The sequence below is a fragment of the Mixophyes fleayi genome, chromosome 1 (genome assembly GCF_038048845.1).
Source record: "Mixophyes fleayi isolate aMixFle1 chromosome 1, aMixFle1.hap1, whole genome shotgun sequence".
In the NCBI taxonomy this organism is placed as follows: domain Eukaryota; kingdom Metazoa; phylum Chordata; class Amphibia; order Anura; family Limnodynastidae; genus Mixophyes; species Mixophyes fleayi.
In genome coordinates, this window is record NC_134402.1 from 32,030,076 (window position 1) to 32,049,679 (window position 19,604).

The 19,604-nt window shown below is 40.3% G+C and overlaps 1 protein-coding gene across 9 annotated transcripts in view; it reads right to left on the reverse strand.

Annotated features, from left to right (window-relative positions):
• Positions 1-1,094: 1,094 nt before the first annotated feature.
• Positions 1,095-19,604, reverse strand: part of POLN (DNA polymerase nu) — a 190,228-nt gene continuing 171,718 nt past the window's right edge. For 6 of the 9 annotated variants that reach the window (XM_075194212.1, XM_075194210.1, XM_075194206.1 and 3 more), the window contains 3 exons: positions 5,063-5,130; positions 2,622-2,677; positions 1,095-2,093 (listed from right to left, as the gene is read on the reverse strand). In XM_075194212.1, the coding sequence (XP_075050313.1) occupies positions 2,025-2,093; positions 2,622-2,677; positions 5,063-5,130 (193 nt within the window). In that variant the 3' untranslated portion in view covers positions 1,095-2,024. The remainder of the gene's footprint in view (positions 2,094-2,621; positions 2,678-5,062; positions 5,131-19,604) is intronic. The other 3 variants (XM_075194208.1, XM_075194207.1, XM_075194209.1) reach the window with 2 other exon arrangements.

Genomic DNA, 19,604 nt, shown 5'->3' on the forward strand with positions numbered 1-19,604 from the left:
TTTGAATTTTTAGGTGAGATGCTGACTTAAGTCTTTAAATAAATAACCATAAACAAAAACCTATACTCTTGACTATACTCATGTCCACTTATACTCAATATACTCAGAAATGTAGAAATAATATAGAAGGATGTTCTACTCCCAATAAGTTCACACTAAAAAATACCTTTACTATATTTGAAGCTTTCAGTTCTCTTCTTGATGAGTTTATGAATGTGGATCAAAGGTAATGGGAGGGGGGGCGGGGGGCGGTAGGCTGAAGCTTTGCCTAGGGTGCCCAGAAACCTAGCACCGGCCCCGGCCGCATGTTGCTCATCATTGCCTTAAGTCCACTAATCTTTTCAAACAGACTTGCTCTATGTCGCATTTCTTCTCCCTATCCAAATCTACGTGTAAGCAAAATAAACTCTGTGGCATTCTAGTGGAAAGTGAGTGTTAAAGTAGCATAACCTAGTGCATGCTGATCTGCACCAAAATGTTAGTTTTTTGAGTAAAGACCTGGAGAAGGCACCACAACTGAGTCTGTATAAACACGTGAAGGTGCCAAGAGTATACTTATTGGAATTGAACTTGTCTACAATTACTGGTTAAGTCACTGAACACTGAAGATAGTCAAGAGCAATATATTTTAACATATTTTTCACAAAATCATTTAACTGACACAAAAAAAAGGCATACTACACTAGGACATGTTACACTAAATTGGATGGCAAAGAACCTTATTTTATGCAGATGCAACAAACACACAGGAATGCAAGTTGTTATAAGTACGGTAAAAATAATGTGTTATGGAGTGCAGAACAAGAAATACAGACAGAGTGATGATGAAAAAATTAAAAAAATTTAGATTCATCTTTATCCAAGAACGAATATGTTAACTTAAGGAAACATTGTGCTTCAAAGCAGTTGATAAACATTAGCATATTGTGTCAGAGGAAGGAAAGGATGTTACGAATAACTCAAAGTGAATGCTCAGACAAAAACAAAAATAGTGATAGTAACTTAAACTAATGTCACCACATTCCAGCATAAATAGAATAGTAACTGCAAAAAGCTGTGTGAGTACAACAAATATTGCATTCTGTGCGAACTAGTAAAAATAAATGTTTAATCACAACAATAAAAGGCAAATATTAAATCTACTGATCCAGTTCCCTCTTTTACCTAATCCTTCCATGACTGGTAACCTGGTAGATGCATTTAAACACAGTAAATTAAAATAAAAGTTATGAGATTTTATACTTATATATTACTAATAGGTAAAGTAAGTACTTCCCACCTAGCCTCTGAAAATCCATAGAAAGAAGGCAATATACAATGTTATATATTTAATGCATCCATTCAACAATGCCCAGACATGCCATTCCAAATATGTATCAGTCAATTCTGACTTCTGTATGACCTTTTTTTATATTTGTAAAAGTATAATTACATAGAAATACATTCAAATCAATATGTATGGTCATCGATTGGGAAAAAGAATAAGAGATGCATGTGAATTGATAACACAATATCTTAATATATTGCATTACATATCACTATATACGGTATAATGGTAACAATGTAAACAGAGATGTTCAACCTTTAACAATTTTAATTGAAACAGATAAGGTCAGCAAAAAAACAGTACTGTGTATTGAATTCATGCAGAGCAAAATAACATGTCAGCACTGGCTTATTTAGTGCAGTTGTACCTGTAGCGACTATGATAAAGTATCTTTGGATCACATTTCCCAGTGAGAAAACACAATATAGATTAAGCATTACAAGAAAGAAAGAGAAACAGGCTGCAGATCTCTGCTGGGTACCGTGGCTAAAATAAGTACAATAAGCTGGAATGAACCAGTCTGGTCCCACTGCGGTTGCCTAGGGCTACAGACAGAATGATGTAAGAGACATTTACATGCTGAGTATTAGGTGCTGATGAAGGAGTCTGACGAGCAGTTGCTTAGTGATTCCCAAAAGAATCAGTGCAGATCGGGGAAGTACTTGGTTACTAAATAACAGGGCTGAAGGGTGTTGTTCTACTTCACTTCAAGCTCACTCATGCATCCCCAGGATTTTCCAGAGGATAATGTGACTTTCAAAGGGACCTAAAAAATACATGGATCTCTGCTTCTTAGGAAGATCTGCATACTTTAAATATACAACAAGCCAATGAAATAAGTGTCATTCTTTTATTGTTACTAATTTCAGCCTCAGTTGTGTATCCTAAACGTATGTTAAGTCTTGAGAATTCACCATATCAACAAATTTAACATTTTGTGTCAAATGCAATATAAATGAAGTTACTCAATAGAAAGTTATAAAGAGCTTTGTGACTTTCTCATGAGTTTCAAAGAATAAAAATGGATGGAACAATTCACTTATCAATATTTTAAAGACATGTTTCAAATATGATAGCACTGCTCCAAACTGTGGTTAGAGTTTGAAAAAATAAGCAAGTGAATGTAACTAGGCAAGTATTAGATTAATCTGCATCAAAAAAGATCTGTTTTGAAAAAACAATTGTCAATTTTATATCAATAATAAATATAAGCAGCCACCAGCACTACCGCTGTTACACAAAACTACTGTATTCATATAACCTGATCTTTATCTGTCACAGTAAATATTTGTACCTTTAATCCAACACCACGAGCATGCTGTAAGGATTCCATGATGTGTTTAACAAGTGCTAGAATTGTAAGCAAAGTATAAAATAGCTTATATATAATTATATTTACACATAATATAATATGCCTAATTTAGTGAAATATACAAGATTAAAGAAACATTCTGTGGATAAGGAACACTATTTTGAAAATTATATATGTTTCACTACATGTCAGGTTAATATAGTGTGCTAAATGTTTGCTAAATAATTACAAAAAGAAGGTAGTAAACACTTGTATATTTTCCTTTTTAGGGAAAACATTACAGTCTCAGCAGTTTAGCGATCGTAAATAATTTGATATCCAATAAGTTAACCTGCTCTGTAAACAGTCCGTAAAGGAAACACACGATTGCTACAAAAAGCTGGCATTCTAGAGAATAATTAGTGCAATGAACTCATCAATTACAGAAAATATGTTTTATTCTAAATATTTCATGGAAAGTCATGAAAAGCACAGTACCATATACTGTTGATATTTTCCACTGAAAGTGAGAACTATAAATGAAACATAATATTTTTTTTTTTTTGTATGGCCTTATACAACAATCTCAGCAGAAGTTATAGTGGCATAGAGCGAAGAAAGGGCTGTGGAAGACTCATATCTCTGTCCAGTAAATATTGATGAGCACTAACAAAGGGTGTTTTAAAACAACAAAGTGTGCTGTCTCATATAACAATATAAATGTTTAAGGTTTAATGTTACTTTAAAAGATAATTCTATACTAAAACAATATGGATGTGAGTTCTCTGTACAGCACTGAGGAATAAGTTGCACTATATAAATAGCTGATGATGATGATTATGAATATCTGTAAACTAATATTGGGCAAAGAAATGCCTCTTTTTATTATTATTGTGACTCCAGAAATCCCCTATGTAAGTGCTTTTCTGAATCCCAGTTACAATTTTCTGACTTTGTGTCTTTTTTAAATGCTGTTCTGGTGAGGGAAGTGCAGTTTGCAAACGCATGCCAGCTTTATGTGCTACAAATGTGGCACGAAACCACATCTACCTTCATGCATTGCATATCCAACAGCACCACTAACAGTTGGAGAGAAGCTGACAATGAAGTCTGAAGTGGGAGGAGGAGGGACAGATGTTTCTGTCCATCCTCCTCAGGCTGCATAGCAATCATCATCATCTTCAGATATTTATATAGCGCCACTAATTCCGCAGCGCTGTACAGAGAACTCATTCACATAGCAATGTCTGTTTATAAGAGCCACTGAAATAAACAACATTAATCCACAGGCCCGCTGTGCTGCATCTCCTAAACCAAAGCAGCCCAAGTACTTACATTAAGTGGGCTGAATATATGTTATAATTATGTGCTTCTGAGCAAAATGCTATTAAAGAGGTTGCAATATAATTGCCAGTTCAATACTTGCCTAATTCCTGGTTCCAGCTTACCACTGTTGCTGTTTGTTTGCTGCTTCATTTTGCCTGCTGCTTTACAGACTTCAGTCATTAACACTTTGTGTGAATTCAGCTTCATTCTGCCTGCTGCTGTACAGACTTCAGTCATTAACCATTTCGTGTGGATTCAGCTTCCTTCTGCCTGCTGCTGTACAGACTTCGGCCATTAACCCTTTGTGTGCATTCAGCTTCATTCTATCTGCTGCTGTACTAGATTCCAGCTTTCACCCCTCGTGTGGATCCAGCGCTCTGCAGCCTATTCCTCTGACTCATCTAATGGCTATTTGGAGTAGTAGGTTACTGCTCTGAGTCTTCCAACTTCTAGAGCCATCTCTGTCTCTCTGGGTACCGACTTCCGGTTCCTGGCTTGACACAGGTTCTGAGTTTTGAGCTGCCCAGGGCCAGTTCCAGGCTTATCTAGTGTAAGAGGTAGTCACCCCTGATAATCCGCTACCTGAGTTCTCAGGCTTCCCAGTCCCAGTTTTGGTACTATAATCTTCTGAGTTCCTGGATCCGTGGGTGTAGTCTCACCATTGGTTCAGTCCCTCTGCTCCTGTACCAGGTTCCAGGCCACCAGGTCCAGATTCCATTATTGAGTCCAGTCCAGCATTCCTCCTCCTGACATCTGTCATAAGTGAATAGAGCACATCCTCCCTCTATGAGCAAGACCTTCATCCGGCCACCTAGTTTCTACTCCACCCCTGCCACATCTAGTCTCAAGGGTCCCTAGACGGATCCCAGAAACCCTATTGCCGTGATACTCCTCTATTTTAATAGACAAACTCTATTGTTTTGTGCTTTTTTTCAAATAAAATAGTGAATAAACAGCTGCCTAATGTCTGGACATGCCATTATAATATGTGGGTGGACCACTTAGGCACACCAATGCAAAAATAAGGTATTTTGAAGTGCATTTCCACTGCTCTTCATAAATTTGGTCCTATATTTGCATTTTTAGCCTCATATTGTTATTTATAATACTGCACCAACCTGCAAATTCCTGTATTTGAGAATCCTCAACTTCAAACAACAGTTCATCGTGAATTTGTGCGATAAGCCTGAAAGCAAGAGATCACGTTTCAGTGGGATTATTCTACTAGAGCTCGTACATATGGAAGTTTTCTATGTGCTGGAGGTTCATTCAAAAGCATGTAAGTGCTGCTTGAAGGATTTAAGGATCCATATGGATAATGCACACTGAGGGCCTGATTCATTAAGGCATGCAAAACGAACGTAAATTGTGTTTTTTTGAAAGCGCACCTAATTTGGGCAAATGCACCGACAGACACAATACACTGCAGGATACGTCCAATACATATGTGGAAAATAAAGTCTCAGCAGAACCCGCAATTAACGTCTACTGTACATAAGATGCATTTTTACAGTTGCTCTTTATTGCAAGCACATGTTTTAGAATGCACACGTGACAGTCATCACTATCACTCAGCCCTTACACAAGCTCTGTAGCTGGTGTAAATAATACGACAGAAAAACACATACTCTGAGATGCCAAAAGCTTGAATTGGGTGATGGTGCGTGTGCTCGAGCTTGGCACACCCTTACTGTACATTGACTGCATGCATACTCTCCATTACCCTCCCTATTCTGCCCCTGAAATCGTAGGCTAGGATCCTTTGCGCTCGAAGATGAATTGGATGTTCTTGTTTTACTGGGGTATGGTCTGCTTCTGGGCATGCACAGAACGATTTTATGCAAAATATGTATACATGTTTCTTAATGAATCAGGACCCCGAGCACAGCAATGAACAGATTCACCCTGCAGTTGGATTCATAGTTATATACATGACATTCATGATCTAAAATTTACTGAAGTCTTTATTTATTTCATATGGATTTTTGAGATAAAACAATAATGTAAATTATGTAAAGTTGTCCAATTTGTTGTTCGTTTTTTTAATATATATATATATATACTTTGACGCCAATAAACGCATTTTAAATGAATATTTGTAACCAATTCATATATTTATTAATGCTACAATTTCTGCCATTATTTTTGGCAATCATAATTCAATAGTCTCCAGCCTAAATACAGAAGAGCATTCAGGGTGAACACTTTATGGCTTACAGAAATGCTTCTCGTAGAACTGTCAAACATATCTGATATCAGACGCTGTCCCCGCGCCTCACTTGCCGGGGACGGTCGTCTTCTTCTTCCGGAGCGCCCCGTTGCTAGGCAACGGGGACGCTCCTTCCGGTCGGCTCCTGCACCTGCGCGCCCGTTGCCTAGCAACGGGATGCGCTTCTCAGCTTCCTGTCGGTGGTCAGTGCGTCTGAACGCCAATCCACTGCCCACCAATGAGGGCTGACCCCTGTGGGTGCCAGAGCAACTAGTTTACTTGTATTCTAGCCTCCAGCGTTTACTCACATATCTAATATATATAAGCCTAGCGGCGTGTGTTAGTGTGTGTGTAAAAAACTATTTTCTCAGAAAGGGCTCATCCAATTGACCTGAAATTTGGTATACTGACATTATTTGACAAAAAAATTATAATAGTGAAGTCAGTTAACTTCCATCATCCCCCCTTCCCCCTGTGGGAGGGGTAGTAAAGGCTAAATTTACGAGTTGAGGGCTCAAACTCTTGACCGTGTGGGTATTTATTTACCAGAGCCTGTGTTTGGTCATGGACAATTGTATGTCACATTTTCACGAGTACGGAGAAGCAGTGATGTGAAAGTGCAGGTTATGAATACCTTCAAGTAAGACTGATTGAGCACAGCGATAAGGTGTTTAGCAGAAACGTGTATCGAGAGGTTTTAGAACAGTAAGACGATGGAGATTAAGGATGTGGCGATGAAGATGAAGGATGAGGTGATGGAGAAGAATGATGAGGTGGTGACATGTGGACAAAACCACGTTAAAAAAGGGCGCTTACGTCGGGAAGTAACGCTCTGCCCCTGAGGAGGCCTGGCCTAGCCCCAAATGCATGACAAGAACCTTTTTAACACCTTAAGTAGCTTGATTTGACTAGAATGCATGAGTATCATGCACGGGTTAACTTGTATATTATATAGTCTGATTGTATTCCTGTGTACCGACCCGGCTCTTCCTGACCCTCCTTTGGATTCTCCCTTGGTCCTGCATAATACTCTCACAATTGACCCTTGGCTTGTTTGACCATTCTCTGCCTCCCGATTTTGTACTTCATCTGCCCGCACGGTTCCTGACTCCTGCTTGTACGATCACGATAACCTTCGCCACCTCGCAGGTAGCTCCGTGGGAGGGCCGCGACCTGCACGTCGTTTTCCGCAAAGTCCAAACTTCCTGGTGAAGACCGGCGGCGTGTTAGACTCCGAGCCTCCTAGTGTAGCTGTGCCAATACCCGCAGGTGCTGCAATCTTCTTCGTGACATCTGATTATTCAAGCAATCACCAGGAAAAAAGTCAGCTTCTCCAAAGGGTGCATTCATGCTGAACTTCACATGCATCTGAAGGCATTTTCTGGCATCATACCTTGCTCATTATAAAATTACTTATTTTATTATGCAGAGTAATCAAGTTACTACACAGATGACTGTGCGCTCCCTATATATGCGAATCATCTGCCATAGGTGGGTGTGACGGAACTCGGTGCAAAAGTTGTTGTCTTTTAAAATTTCCTGTATATCACATCTTCTTCAGCACACATCACTTTATTTTACTTTACTGACACATATTTCTTTAATAACTTTATTCCTCCATTCCAACTCTATGACCAATATATTTTATTTTGTTGATTTTTTTACTTGAAGTTCAAATACAATTTTATGGTCACATATAACCACAGAACTCCTTGATGACCTATAATCTACAGTAAAAAATACATTATCCCTTACGTAAACAATTTCAAACTTAGAGCTAACATTATTTAGCAAGTCTCATGACACACAATAAAAACAAATGAATTTTAAATGAAAATGGAAATATATTCCAATATACACCAGAGAAGCTAATCCAGAGTTGATAATACACTTTGTAAAGAAAACTTTTCTCCTGTATTTTCTTTATTCTTATTTATTCTTATTTTATCCTAATATATCTATGATTTCACATTTCTATTCCCCTGTTTCACTGAACTTTGCAGTTACTTATCGTCTTCCATATGCATTCTACAATTTTATTGAGCTACAGCAGAGATCAAACAATTTCCATAGACTCAAGAGTCTGAACTGCAGGAGGCTGTCCATTTAAATAACAGAAGAGAGCTCAGGGAGAGGGTGAAGACTGACATGAGAGGTGACTCTTTATGAGCTTGATTTCTGGATGTTCTTTTTATGCTTCACTGAGACCAATATTATTTTATTACAGCACTATAACTGCCACATAAAAGAACAACCCCTATCACCCATAGCTATGTTCATATGTCTGACATTGCCTGCTCTTTGTCCCAAGTTCTCTTTCTTACCACTTGCACTCTCTGACCACCAACTTATCTAATTTACAAAGTATGAAAACATCCCAGTTCACCACTGCTAAGCATGATTACCTTGCTACTCCTATACTGCTTTTACCAGGCAGCAAACCTCACTCTTTGATGTTCTATCCTCATAATCCTCAACCGTAGTGTAACTTTAGGACATACTTTCTTATATCTGAGGTTGACTCCATTCTATCCTATGGGGAGAGCATCGCAGGAGAGGGATCTTCCCTCCCCAGTAGGCTTGGTGCTCCTTTCCATGTCAAATTCTGCACAGGCCATTAGAACCTGTTAGTAAAGTGATTATGATTATAAACTATTCACGGCAACAGGCTCCTATCGGGGCTGCTGTCCTGGCTGAGCAATGTTAATAAATAGGCACGGTGTATAATTTCATACTAATGAGATAAGAAATTATAAGTAATGTGAGGAGAATACGATGGATTATAAATAGACCCTTTAGATTGGGTTTCCAAATTCCTCACTATAAATACCTCTTACTTCCACCTAGTGAAATAATCATTAGCTCTGATAATAATTAATGAGACTATTTAACTGTTTAACTGTGTTTGTAGCAGACACTGTAACAGAAGGTACAGAGAGCATTTCTGCATATTTGTATATCAATATATTTCTTTAGAACTCTATTAGATAAATCAAATAAGAAAACTGTAAAGGAGAATGGGAGAGCTGATGGATTATGTCACATTTTTTTTCATTCAATCCATGAAAAGAGTGCACAGTGCCATATCCCGGCAATACATCAAATTCAGGCTGCTGCTCCACCTTGTGGAAAAGGAGAGCTATCCATGTACCTGTAAACTACATGGATACCTTCTTTCCAGAGGTTGGTTAAGCAGGAAGCTGGCTCTAGAATGACCTGTCCAATGTCCCTCGCGTTGCAATTGTTATATTCAACACATAGACAGAGAGATGAAAAATAAATCCATAAGCCAGCATGGGATGATTTCCTTTATACAGCAAGACAACATAGGCACCAGCACAGCAGTGTGGTTATGTATTATGCTGTTGAACAGCAGGAACATATTTTGTGCTCTTTTTGTGGTTTTGCACTGCTGCTCCTGAATGTTCCACCTAGCACATATTAATGTTCCTGGCTATACTACGCTCTCAGGAAATACATTGGAAATCAAGAAGTGCACCTAGGTATGGGAATAAAAACTCCAGAGTGGAACTGTGCAGAAGTTTAAACATCACATCAAGGAACACTGTCTTACCACTTTAGTGTCACCCCTCTCAAAAAAATAAACTATTCAGGTCTCCTCCTAAAATACTGCACAGAGAGTGAAAAAAATAAGGGAACAGTTCTTATTACATCTAGCAATTTTGTCTGTACGAGCATTGAAATGTGCTCTCTCCTCTCCTCTCCTTTAACTCATTTCAGTAATAACACTTCACAAAAGGAAATCTGGTTTCTGCACTGTGGGCCATCTTTGCCATTGGGCACGATGGGCAGCTGCCCAGGGGCCCCATGGGCAAGGGGGCCCCATAGGCACGGCTCTTAATGAGAATAAATAATCCTGCAAAAGAAAAAAACCTGCAAAAAAAACCTTCAAGGGTCACTGAGCAAGTACATCTATCTATCTCTATCTCTATATATCTATATCTATATACATCTATATATCTATATCTATATATCTATGGATGTTTTGTATATTTATAGACAACAAATATATGATAATAGGATGTGAATGGGGCTTATTTCCAAGCAAAGCAATGCCCATAAGCATATCCTGTAAAAGGAGGCTTGGCCTGGTAGCAATGTCCTGATTGGCTCCCTGCATTTTAATAGAATAGAGCTCTGTGTGTCTATGCTGGTTATAGGTGCTGTGTCCGTTCGCTTCAGTGTTCTGATTCTGTTTTTTTTGTTGGATTTTGTTGCTGAACCTGTGCCTTAAATACTGACCACTCTGTCTGCCTTCTGCCCTGAACCTGGAATATTGGCCACTTGCTATCTGTCTCCTGCCCAGAACCTATGCCTGGAATACATTCACAGTCTGTTGCTACCTGCCTCTACTGGGATTCTGACTTGCTCTGTCTACCTTCTGTCAGTATTACATTCAAACACAATTTGTCGCACTAGTCTAAAACTTGGACTGTTCACACTTTTAATTGATATATTATATCCTATTTTTAAACATGCTAAAGTTTTTTATATGTCTATTTTATTATTTTTAGGTGAAGGTACAACCAAGCAGGTTTAGAAATTTCATTAAAAGAGACAAAAGGATAGATGAAATACTGGATGATTTGGTGCTCAGGAATAGTCCCAATTACTCTATCTAATGTCCTATCATCTAAATTCAGAAAATAACTTGTATTAATCAAAATGTTAAATTGTTTTATTAAACGCAGCAAAAATATTTGTAACCAGTGAATAATAAACATGATTTAAAATACTGACTGTGACTTTTGATCACTTTATTAATATTGCAAATGAATTGATTCCTGCTATGATTTTATATTTTGGTAGGATGTAGATCCGCCCACAGCTAGAGTAAGAGTATTATGTTAATTAGTAGGAAGATATTGACTTGCAAATAACTGCTTGATTCCTCAAAACCCAGGGGCTTAAGGCAATGTCACACATTGCACCAGCTAAACCTGCATTATGGTCACTATTCTAACCTGTTTCCCTCTTTCTGCATTCTGTTGCTGGTCTGAACTGAGCATGCACACACCTGGTCTGTTCAATACTTCCTACATTCTCTTGATTGGCTAATTGCCTGTCAGCTCTGTCTATTTAAAGTATCTGCTTCTCTACCAAGTTGCCAGATGTTCAGGTCAACTCTCCTGTTCAGATGTCCTGTTCCCTGGCTCCTGTTTGCTACCTGTTCTCTGAAGTCTCCAGCACATCTATCCGCAGATCATCACAGCCTTTGTGACTGCTCCACTACCCTGTGGTAACACTCTGCAGATTATTGCTACCTGTTATCATCACAGTCTCTGTGTCTACTACACTATCCATATGGTAAACGCTCTGCCGATTTTTGCTACCATCGCTGACAGCCTCCTGTTTTAATCAGCACACTGCTCTACTGTCTCCTAATCTCTCAGTCTTCCTGGTACTCCTCATCCAAAGCATCTTCAGTTATAGTCCTGGTTCTCTTCACAGTTTCGCTCATCACCTCCTAGAAGATCCACAACCTGCTGTCAGGGGGCTGCGAAGAACAAGCGCACAAAAAGATGACCCCATTCTCTGGGACAGCAAACCTTTATTTCGGCCTTTCGGAAAATCTTTGATGAGCCAGGTCGGGTTTCATCTGCAGCTTCAAGTATTCTCAGACTTCGCCTGGGTTCTCAGTCTGTTTCTCAGTACGTCATAAAATTCCGTACTGTTTCATCTGAACTCCAATGGAACAACGAAGCCCTGGTCGCAGCTTTCTGGCTGTATAAAGGATGTCCCCGCCTCCCAGGAATTACCGACTTCTGATTTCTCTATGCCAATGAGTGGACACCCGCTTCCGCGATAGATCCTCAGAAAAAGACACTGCCCAACGGTCTGTGATCAAACTGGCTTCCTAGTTCCAGCCACCCAGCCCTCCCGGGGACCCTATGCAATTAGACCACTCCAGACTTTTTCCTGAGGAAAGGCAGAGAAGAATTACCAACAATCTCATTTATTGTGGCAACTCCGGCCATCTCATCGTCTCTTGCCCAAAAAGTCTGGGAAACGCCAGGCCCTAACCTACACTGGAGAGGTCAGGCTGGGGACATCAAAATCCTCTCCAGATTTTTAAAAAACTTCTGTATGTTCCATTCCTGTCACCATTTGTGGACCCTCAGTATCGTTCAACTCCTGTGCCCCTTTGGATTCTGGGGCCACTGGGAATTTAATTTCTTCCACTATAGTAAAAAACCTATCATTTCCTACTGAACTTTTGTCCATTACCATTAGCGCTATTGATGGCAATCGTATTGCTAATGGAATCATTCGTCGTCAGACCAAGCCAATCACTCAAGTTGGTGGCTTACATTTTGAGACCATCTCCTTCTTAGTTTTCTCCCAGGTTATTAGTTCAATTATTCTGGGCCTTCCCTGGCTCCAATGGCATTCTCCTCACATTGACTGGTCTTCCTCTCAGATCTTAGCTTGGGGCTTTATCTGCCATTCCCGCTGCCCGGTCCAGGTCAAACCCTTACTGGCTTTGTCAACTCAGCCTGCTGATCCTGGGACGCTCCTACCTCCACATCTCAAGCCCTTTTCCGTTGTCTTCGATAAAATCCATTCAGAGGTCCTGCCTCCTCATCGTACTTGGGATTGTCCGATTGACCTCCAACGGGGTAAAACACCGCCCAGAGCTTTACCCAAGAACCAAGCCATGGGTGAATATGTGAAAGAAAATCTTCAGCACGGTTTCATTCGAACCTCTACCTCTCCAGCAGACGCAGGCTTGTGAAAAAGAATGACGGGACTTTACGACCTTGCATTGATTATAGGGGTCTAAATGCTATCACAGTTAAGAACCGGCACCCTGTTCCACTCGTGACCAAACTGTTCGATCGTATAAAAGGAGCACAGATTTTCACCAGGCTAGACCTCCGAGGAGCCTACAATTTAATCTGCATTCGTAAGGGGGACAAATGGAAGACTGCTTTTAATACGAGGGATGGCCATTATGAATACCTAGTAATGCCCTTTGGGCTCTGTAACGCCCCAGCAGTATTTCAGAGCTTCGTGAACAAGATCTTTAGGGACTTACTTTACTCCTGTGTAGTAGTGTACTTAGACGATATTTTGACCTTCTTGGGATACATTGTATTGGACTATGGCTTACAGATGGACCCAGATAAAGTCCGGGCTGTTCAGGATTGGCTCCATCCAGCTGGGCTTAAAGCTATTCACCGTTTTTTAGGATCCGCCAACTACTATCATCAATTCATACGAGAATATTACACTCTTGTAGCCCCAATCGTGACATTCACCCGGAGGGGACCTGAAACGAAAACTTGGCCTCCAGAAGCTATTGAAGCATTCAACATCCTTAAAAAGGCTTTCTCTACAGCTCCAATTCTCAGAGAGTCTAACTTCTCTACCCTGTTGAGGTCAATGCCTCTACAGTCAATGTTGGTGCTGTGCTCTCGCAGTATTTCCCACCAGAGAAAAAGTCGCATCCCTGTGCCTTCTTTTCTCGAAATTTTTTACCAACAGAGAAGAACTACGCTATTGGAGATAAAGAGCTCCTAGCTATGAAACTAGCTCTATCCTAATGGAGATACCTCCTGGAAGGATCACAGTGTCACTGAGTTAGGGTCAGAGGACTGCCCGTACACCTGGCTCACGTGATATTACCTCCCAAGAGGAGCAGAGTCTAACGGTGAGGGAGGTGTTCGTCAGGGACTTCCGCAAGGGAGTTTGGAGTTAGCTGCTCCCAAACTGCAGGTCGTGGCCCTCTTAGGGGGTGATGAGCGAGGCTGTATTGAGAACCAAGATAATAACTGAGGATGCCACGGATGAGAAGTAGCTTAAAGACTGGGAGACTAAGAGGCGGATTCCCAGGGCAACAGTAGACCCAATGTATTGAGGATAAGGAACAGCAGGCAAGTATGCAGGTTATACTGGAGACTGGTAGCGATGATCTGCAGGTAGATGTGCTGGAGACTCAGGGAACAGGTAGTAATAATCTGCAGAGCATTACTACAGGATAGTGGAGTAGACACAGAGGCTGTGATGATCTGCAGATAGATGTGCTGGAGACTTCAGAGGACAGGTAGCAAACAGAAGCCAGGGAACAGGACATCTGAACAGGAGAGTAGACCTGAAGATCTTCTTGGTAGAGAAACAGGTGCTTTAAATAGACAGAGCTGACAGGCAATTAGCCAATCAAGAGGATGCAGGAAGTATTGAGCAAACCAGGTGTGTGCATGCTAAGTTCAGACCAGCAAGTGAATGCAGAAAGAGGGAAACAGTTGAGAACAGTGACCATAATGCAAGTTTAGCTGGTGCAATGTGTGACGCACAGTTTCAAATCAATATTATTACTGATCACAAGAATCTGCTCTATCTACAAACAGCCCAGTGCTTAAACCCTCGCCAGGCACGCTGGTCCCTCTTTTTTTCTCGCTTCAACCTGCACATCACTTTTAAACTGGGCTCTCGAAATAAGAAGGCTGATGCCCTCTCTCAAGCCTTTTCCCATGAACCCGAACCAGCAGAATTCTTGTCGTGACATATTCTAGATTCTAACTGTCTGTTGGCCACATCAGTATCCTCTACGCCTACGCCACCTGGGAAAACTTTTGTTCCTCAGACTCTCCGGGAACAAATTACTCCACTGGTTTCATGCCTCATGTTTCACTAGTCATGCTGGAATCCGGAGAACAACTGAGCTTGTTTCCAGAAATTACTGGTGGCCTACCCTTTGCTCTGATACAAAATAGTTCATAACTGCCTGTAATCTCTGTGTGCAGACCCCTCGTGTAAGTCCGGCGGGACCTCTATTTCCTTTGCCTCTACCTACGAGGCCTTGGGTATACATCGCCATGGATTTTATTACAGATCTCCCTACAAGTAAAGTGCTCAACACCGTCTAGGTGGTTATATACCGGTTTCCTAAAATGGCTCACTTTGTACCCCTTGTTGGCCTACCCTCGGCTAACCAGCTGGCTCGCAATAGTTGTGAAAGAGATGTTTCGGCTACATGGATTTCCCTTGGAGATTGTATCGGATTGAAGAGTTCAATTTACGTCCAGATTCTGGAGGTCCTTGTGCAAACTTCTTAATATCCAACTCAATTTCTCTTCATCCTACCACCCGCAGTCTAATGGATAAACCAAGAGAGTGAACCAGGACTTGGAGACGGTTATTCGGATCTATTCTTCAGTCTAGTAAGACAACTGGTCTGATCTCATGTCTTAGGCAGAATTTGCACACAATAATCTTTACCACGAATCTATGTCATCTACTTCATTTTTTATTACTCATGGGCAACATCCAAACCTCCCTAGGTTTGCTTCCCTCCAACCCATCCAGATGCCTGTAGTTGATAAAATTCATCAGAGTTTTGTCTCCCTCTGGGCCCAAACCCTCAAATGTCTCATCTTCCTCCTGGTACAAACATTTTGCCGCTAAGAAACGACGGGCTATCCCTCCTTTAAAAATTGGCGACAAGGTGTGGCTGTCCATTAAGAACATCCCACTTAAGGTGCCATGCATGAAGTTTCTGCCCCGATTTATTGGTTCATTCAAGATACTCCAGGTCATCAATCCTGCTTCGGTGAAATTGAAGTTGCCCCCTGCTCTACAGATTTCCAACACTGTTCACGTGTCCTTACTCAAACCTATCATCATTAATCGATTTTCCCCCATCAGGACATCTTCAGCACCTCTTCCTGCTACACATGATGAGGAGTTTAAGATAAGTTAAATCCTGGATACTAAGATTTCTCGTGCTAAGCTTAAGTATCTTGAAGAACGCATTTGGATTGACTCTTCTGACGTCCATGCTCCTATCCTGGTGAGGAGATTCCATTCTAGAAATCCTAAGAAACCAACACTTAGGTGTCCAGTGTCCACCTTTAAAAGGGGGGGTACTGTCACACATTGCACCAGCTAAACCTGCATTATGGTCACTGCTCTCACCTGTTTTCCTCTTTCTACATTCTCTTGCTGGCTGAACTGAGCATGCACACACCTGGTCTGCTCAATACTTCCTGCATTCTCTTGATTGGCTAATTGCCTATCAGCTCTGTCAATTTAAAGCACCTGCTTCTCCACCAAGTTGCCAGATCTTCAGGTCTACTCTCCTGTTCAGATGTCCTGTTCCCTGGCTCCTGTTTGCTACCTGTTCTCCAGCACAATGAGCAGGGATTCCTACCGTAATGTCCGGCAATGCACGCAGGGGATATCTGAGCAGCACATAACCAGCATTTGAATCTCCCCCATATTTTCAGTAAGTTAAAATAATACATTTGTTATCTGTAATATCATATCACCAAGCATTTTAAACAAGTGTTACAAGCAATAACAAACATATCTGACAATAAAGCATGAAGAAGCTGGAGGCTGCAGGCAAAGGCTCAATGGGCCGCATGTTGCCCATCACTGCCTTAAGTCCACTAATATTTTCAAACAGACTTGCTCTCTGTTGCATCTCTTCTCCCTATCCAAATCTTCATATACCCAAAATAAACTCTGTGGCATTCTAGTGGAAAGTGAGGGTTAAAGTAGCATAACCTAGTGCATGGTAATTTGCACCAAAATGTTACTTTTTTTAAGTAGAGACCAGGAGAAGGCACCACAACTGAGTCTGTATAAACGTGTGAAGGTGCCAAGAGTATACTTATTGGAATAGAACTTGTCTACAATTACTGGTTAAGTCACTGAACACTGAAAATAGTCAAGAGCAATATATTTTAACATATTTTCCACAAAAGCTTTTAACTGATACAAAAAAAATGCATGCTACACTAGGACATGTTACACTAAATTGGAAGGGAAAGAACTTTATTTTATGCAATACAATAAACTCTCAGAAATACAAGTTGTTATAAGTACGGTAAAAATAATGTGTTATGGAGTGCAAAACAAGTAATGCTAAGTGTTAAGTGCTAAGTGTTTCACTTAGGTCTCACTTAGAGTAAGGCATAAATCCAACTAGAAGGTGTCATTTTGCACTATGACAAAATCATATTGTACTGTCAGGGATGAAAATGTAAAATGTGTGTACAGATTTAGAGTTGCGAGGGAAGTGCGTCCTAGCTCAACCGTAAATTGCATTGTTAAAATAAAACTGCCCACTATTTGTGTGTTACATGCAAATGTAGGCTGTATTTTCCCAGCATGTGAAAAATCCAAAAACATTTGCACCCCTTACAACGCAACATGGTTTGTCCAAGTGCAAACTTGGATTTGCTCTTAACTTTAAATGAGGCCTTATAAACACCCTTTGATAAAGAATAGCCTTGACTCTCCTTAGCCACAAGTCAATTACAAGTGTTTGCCCACACTGACCGCAATGTGATTGGCTGGCAGCTAAGGAAATCATAAGTCACTTGCAAAGTCATTTATCAACGGGCACTTGTAGTACACTCTTTATGTGGATTTTTGCTGCGTATTTTTTTTTTCTAATTCCATTGGACTATGATGGGACAAGACAGAAAGCTACCTGGTATATAGTGTAATGTATCAAACATTTTATGTAAATTAATAAAGCTTATATAGATCCTAAATTCAACACAAATAGATTAAATAGTTAACTTTAATGATTTTGATGTCCTAGTAGTAATAATAGCACGTTTGACATATTTGGACAATTTGTTTTGATAGATGATAAGTGCATCAGAAAGGAGTTAATGGATTGCATCTATATAGGATTGATTAAGATCAGTTGTGTACTGATGCAAATCTCTTTTTCTCATAACCATTTCAGTTATTGTTCCTTGCTCTACCTTCTTCTCTGTCCCTCTCCACCCTGACTACCAGTACATTTTTGCTTTCTCTTATAAAAGGGTACAATACAGATGGACCAGATTGCCCCAAGAGTTTATAAATAGCCTCAGTATCTTGGCACAATCCTTGCATGGTTGTTTGCAATCTTTTCAAACAAGCAATGGGTCTATTCTAGTTCAGTATGTGGATGATGTATTGCTGTGTTCTGATTCATTAATGTTATCAGTGACTGATACTAAACACTTTTTACTTCATTTTTTACAAACAGAATACAAGGTTGCAAAGGACAAATTACAGCCATGCCAGACAAAGGTCAAATACATGGGGCGCTGCCTCTTAAGGCTATACACTACATGACACTGCCACAAAACCAGCTACAGATTTGTACTTTTATACTGTACTGAAGCTACTAGTGTGCTGCAGGTGTAATACGTGAAATCCAGCTACATATCTACCATATGTGCTGCAAGATGCACAAAGGGTGGAAGGAGAGGAGAAGCTAGCTCAAGGTGAATTTGGCACGTATACAGATATGCATGATTGTATGGAATATTTGAATCAGACCTTTACCACAAAACCTGACATGCGTGACACCCCTTTAGAAAATGTAGATTTTCTGTTTTATATGGATGGGAGTTGTCATAGACAGAGGGACACAGTAGAATTTTGCACTGGTTATGCTGTTGTAGATGACGAATGTGTTATATAAGTTGAACTCCTTTGCCCACCTCACATTGTACAAATAGCTGAACTCGTGGCATTGATAAAAGCATGTGAGTTGGCAGAGGATAAATCATGACTCTAAGTATACCTTTGGGGTAGTGCACGACTTTGGGGCTCTCTGGCATCTGTCAGAATGTCTGTCAACGATACAACTACCTAAGGAAGTAGTCATTATCAAGTGTAAAGCAGACACATAAGACAGGGACCCCATTTCACTTAGTAATGATAGAGCAGATGAGGCTGCTAAGAGAGCAACAGGCTCACTCATAAAAACAAATGTAACCAAATTAAGAATTTTTGAAGCTCTCAGTGTACAGAAATGAATAGAAATACAGGAATTGTGTTCCCTACAGGAGAAGGATGTCAGGAAGTTGAAGGGATGTGGTCAAGAGTCCTCAGCACACTAAAAAGATGGATATGGTAGGCCAGTGGCTGCCAAGGCATATCATCCAAGCTAAGCAGAAGCAGCACATTGTCTGACTCACCTGGGTAAGGAGGGAATGTGCAAATTAGTAAAAGCATAGTGGTGTGTACCGGGCTTCTCTTCACAGGCTAGTAAGAAAGCAATGTATTGTCTTACTTGTCTGAAAAGGAATACGGGACAGAGCTATCCCACATTCCTCAGACAGATGGACCTTTCCAGGTCATACAAATCGATTTTATCCAATTACCACCCTACAGGAATCTCCAGTATGTATTAGTATGTATTAATGTTTTCTCTAATTGGGTAGAGGCTTATCCAGCTGCTGTTTTAACTACTAAGAAAATTGTTCAGGAATTTATTTGCAGGTGTTTTATCCCCAAAATCATTAAAAGTTATCGGGGTACACATTTTACTGGGGATGTCTTTCAGCTTCTGTGCAAGTTCATGGGTATTAATAGTAAGTTACACACTCCCTATAGGCCACAATCCAGTGGGAAATTAGAGAGGGTAAATGGTACTATCAAGAAAAAATTGAGTAAAGTGATGGCTGTAACTA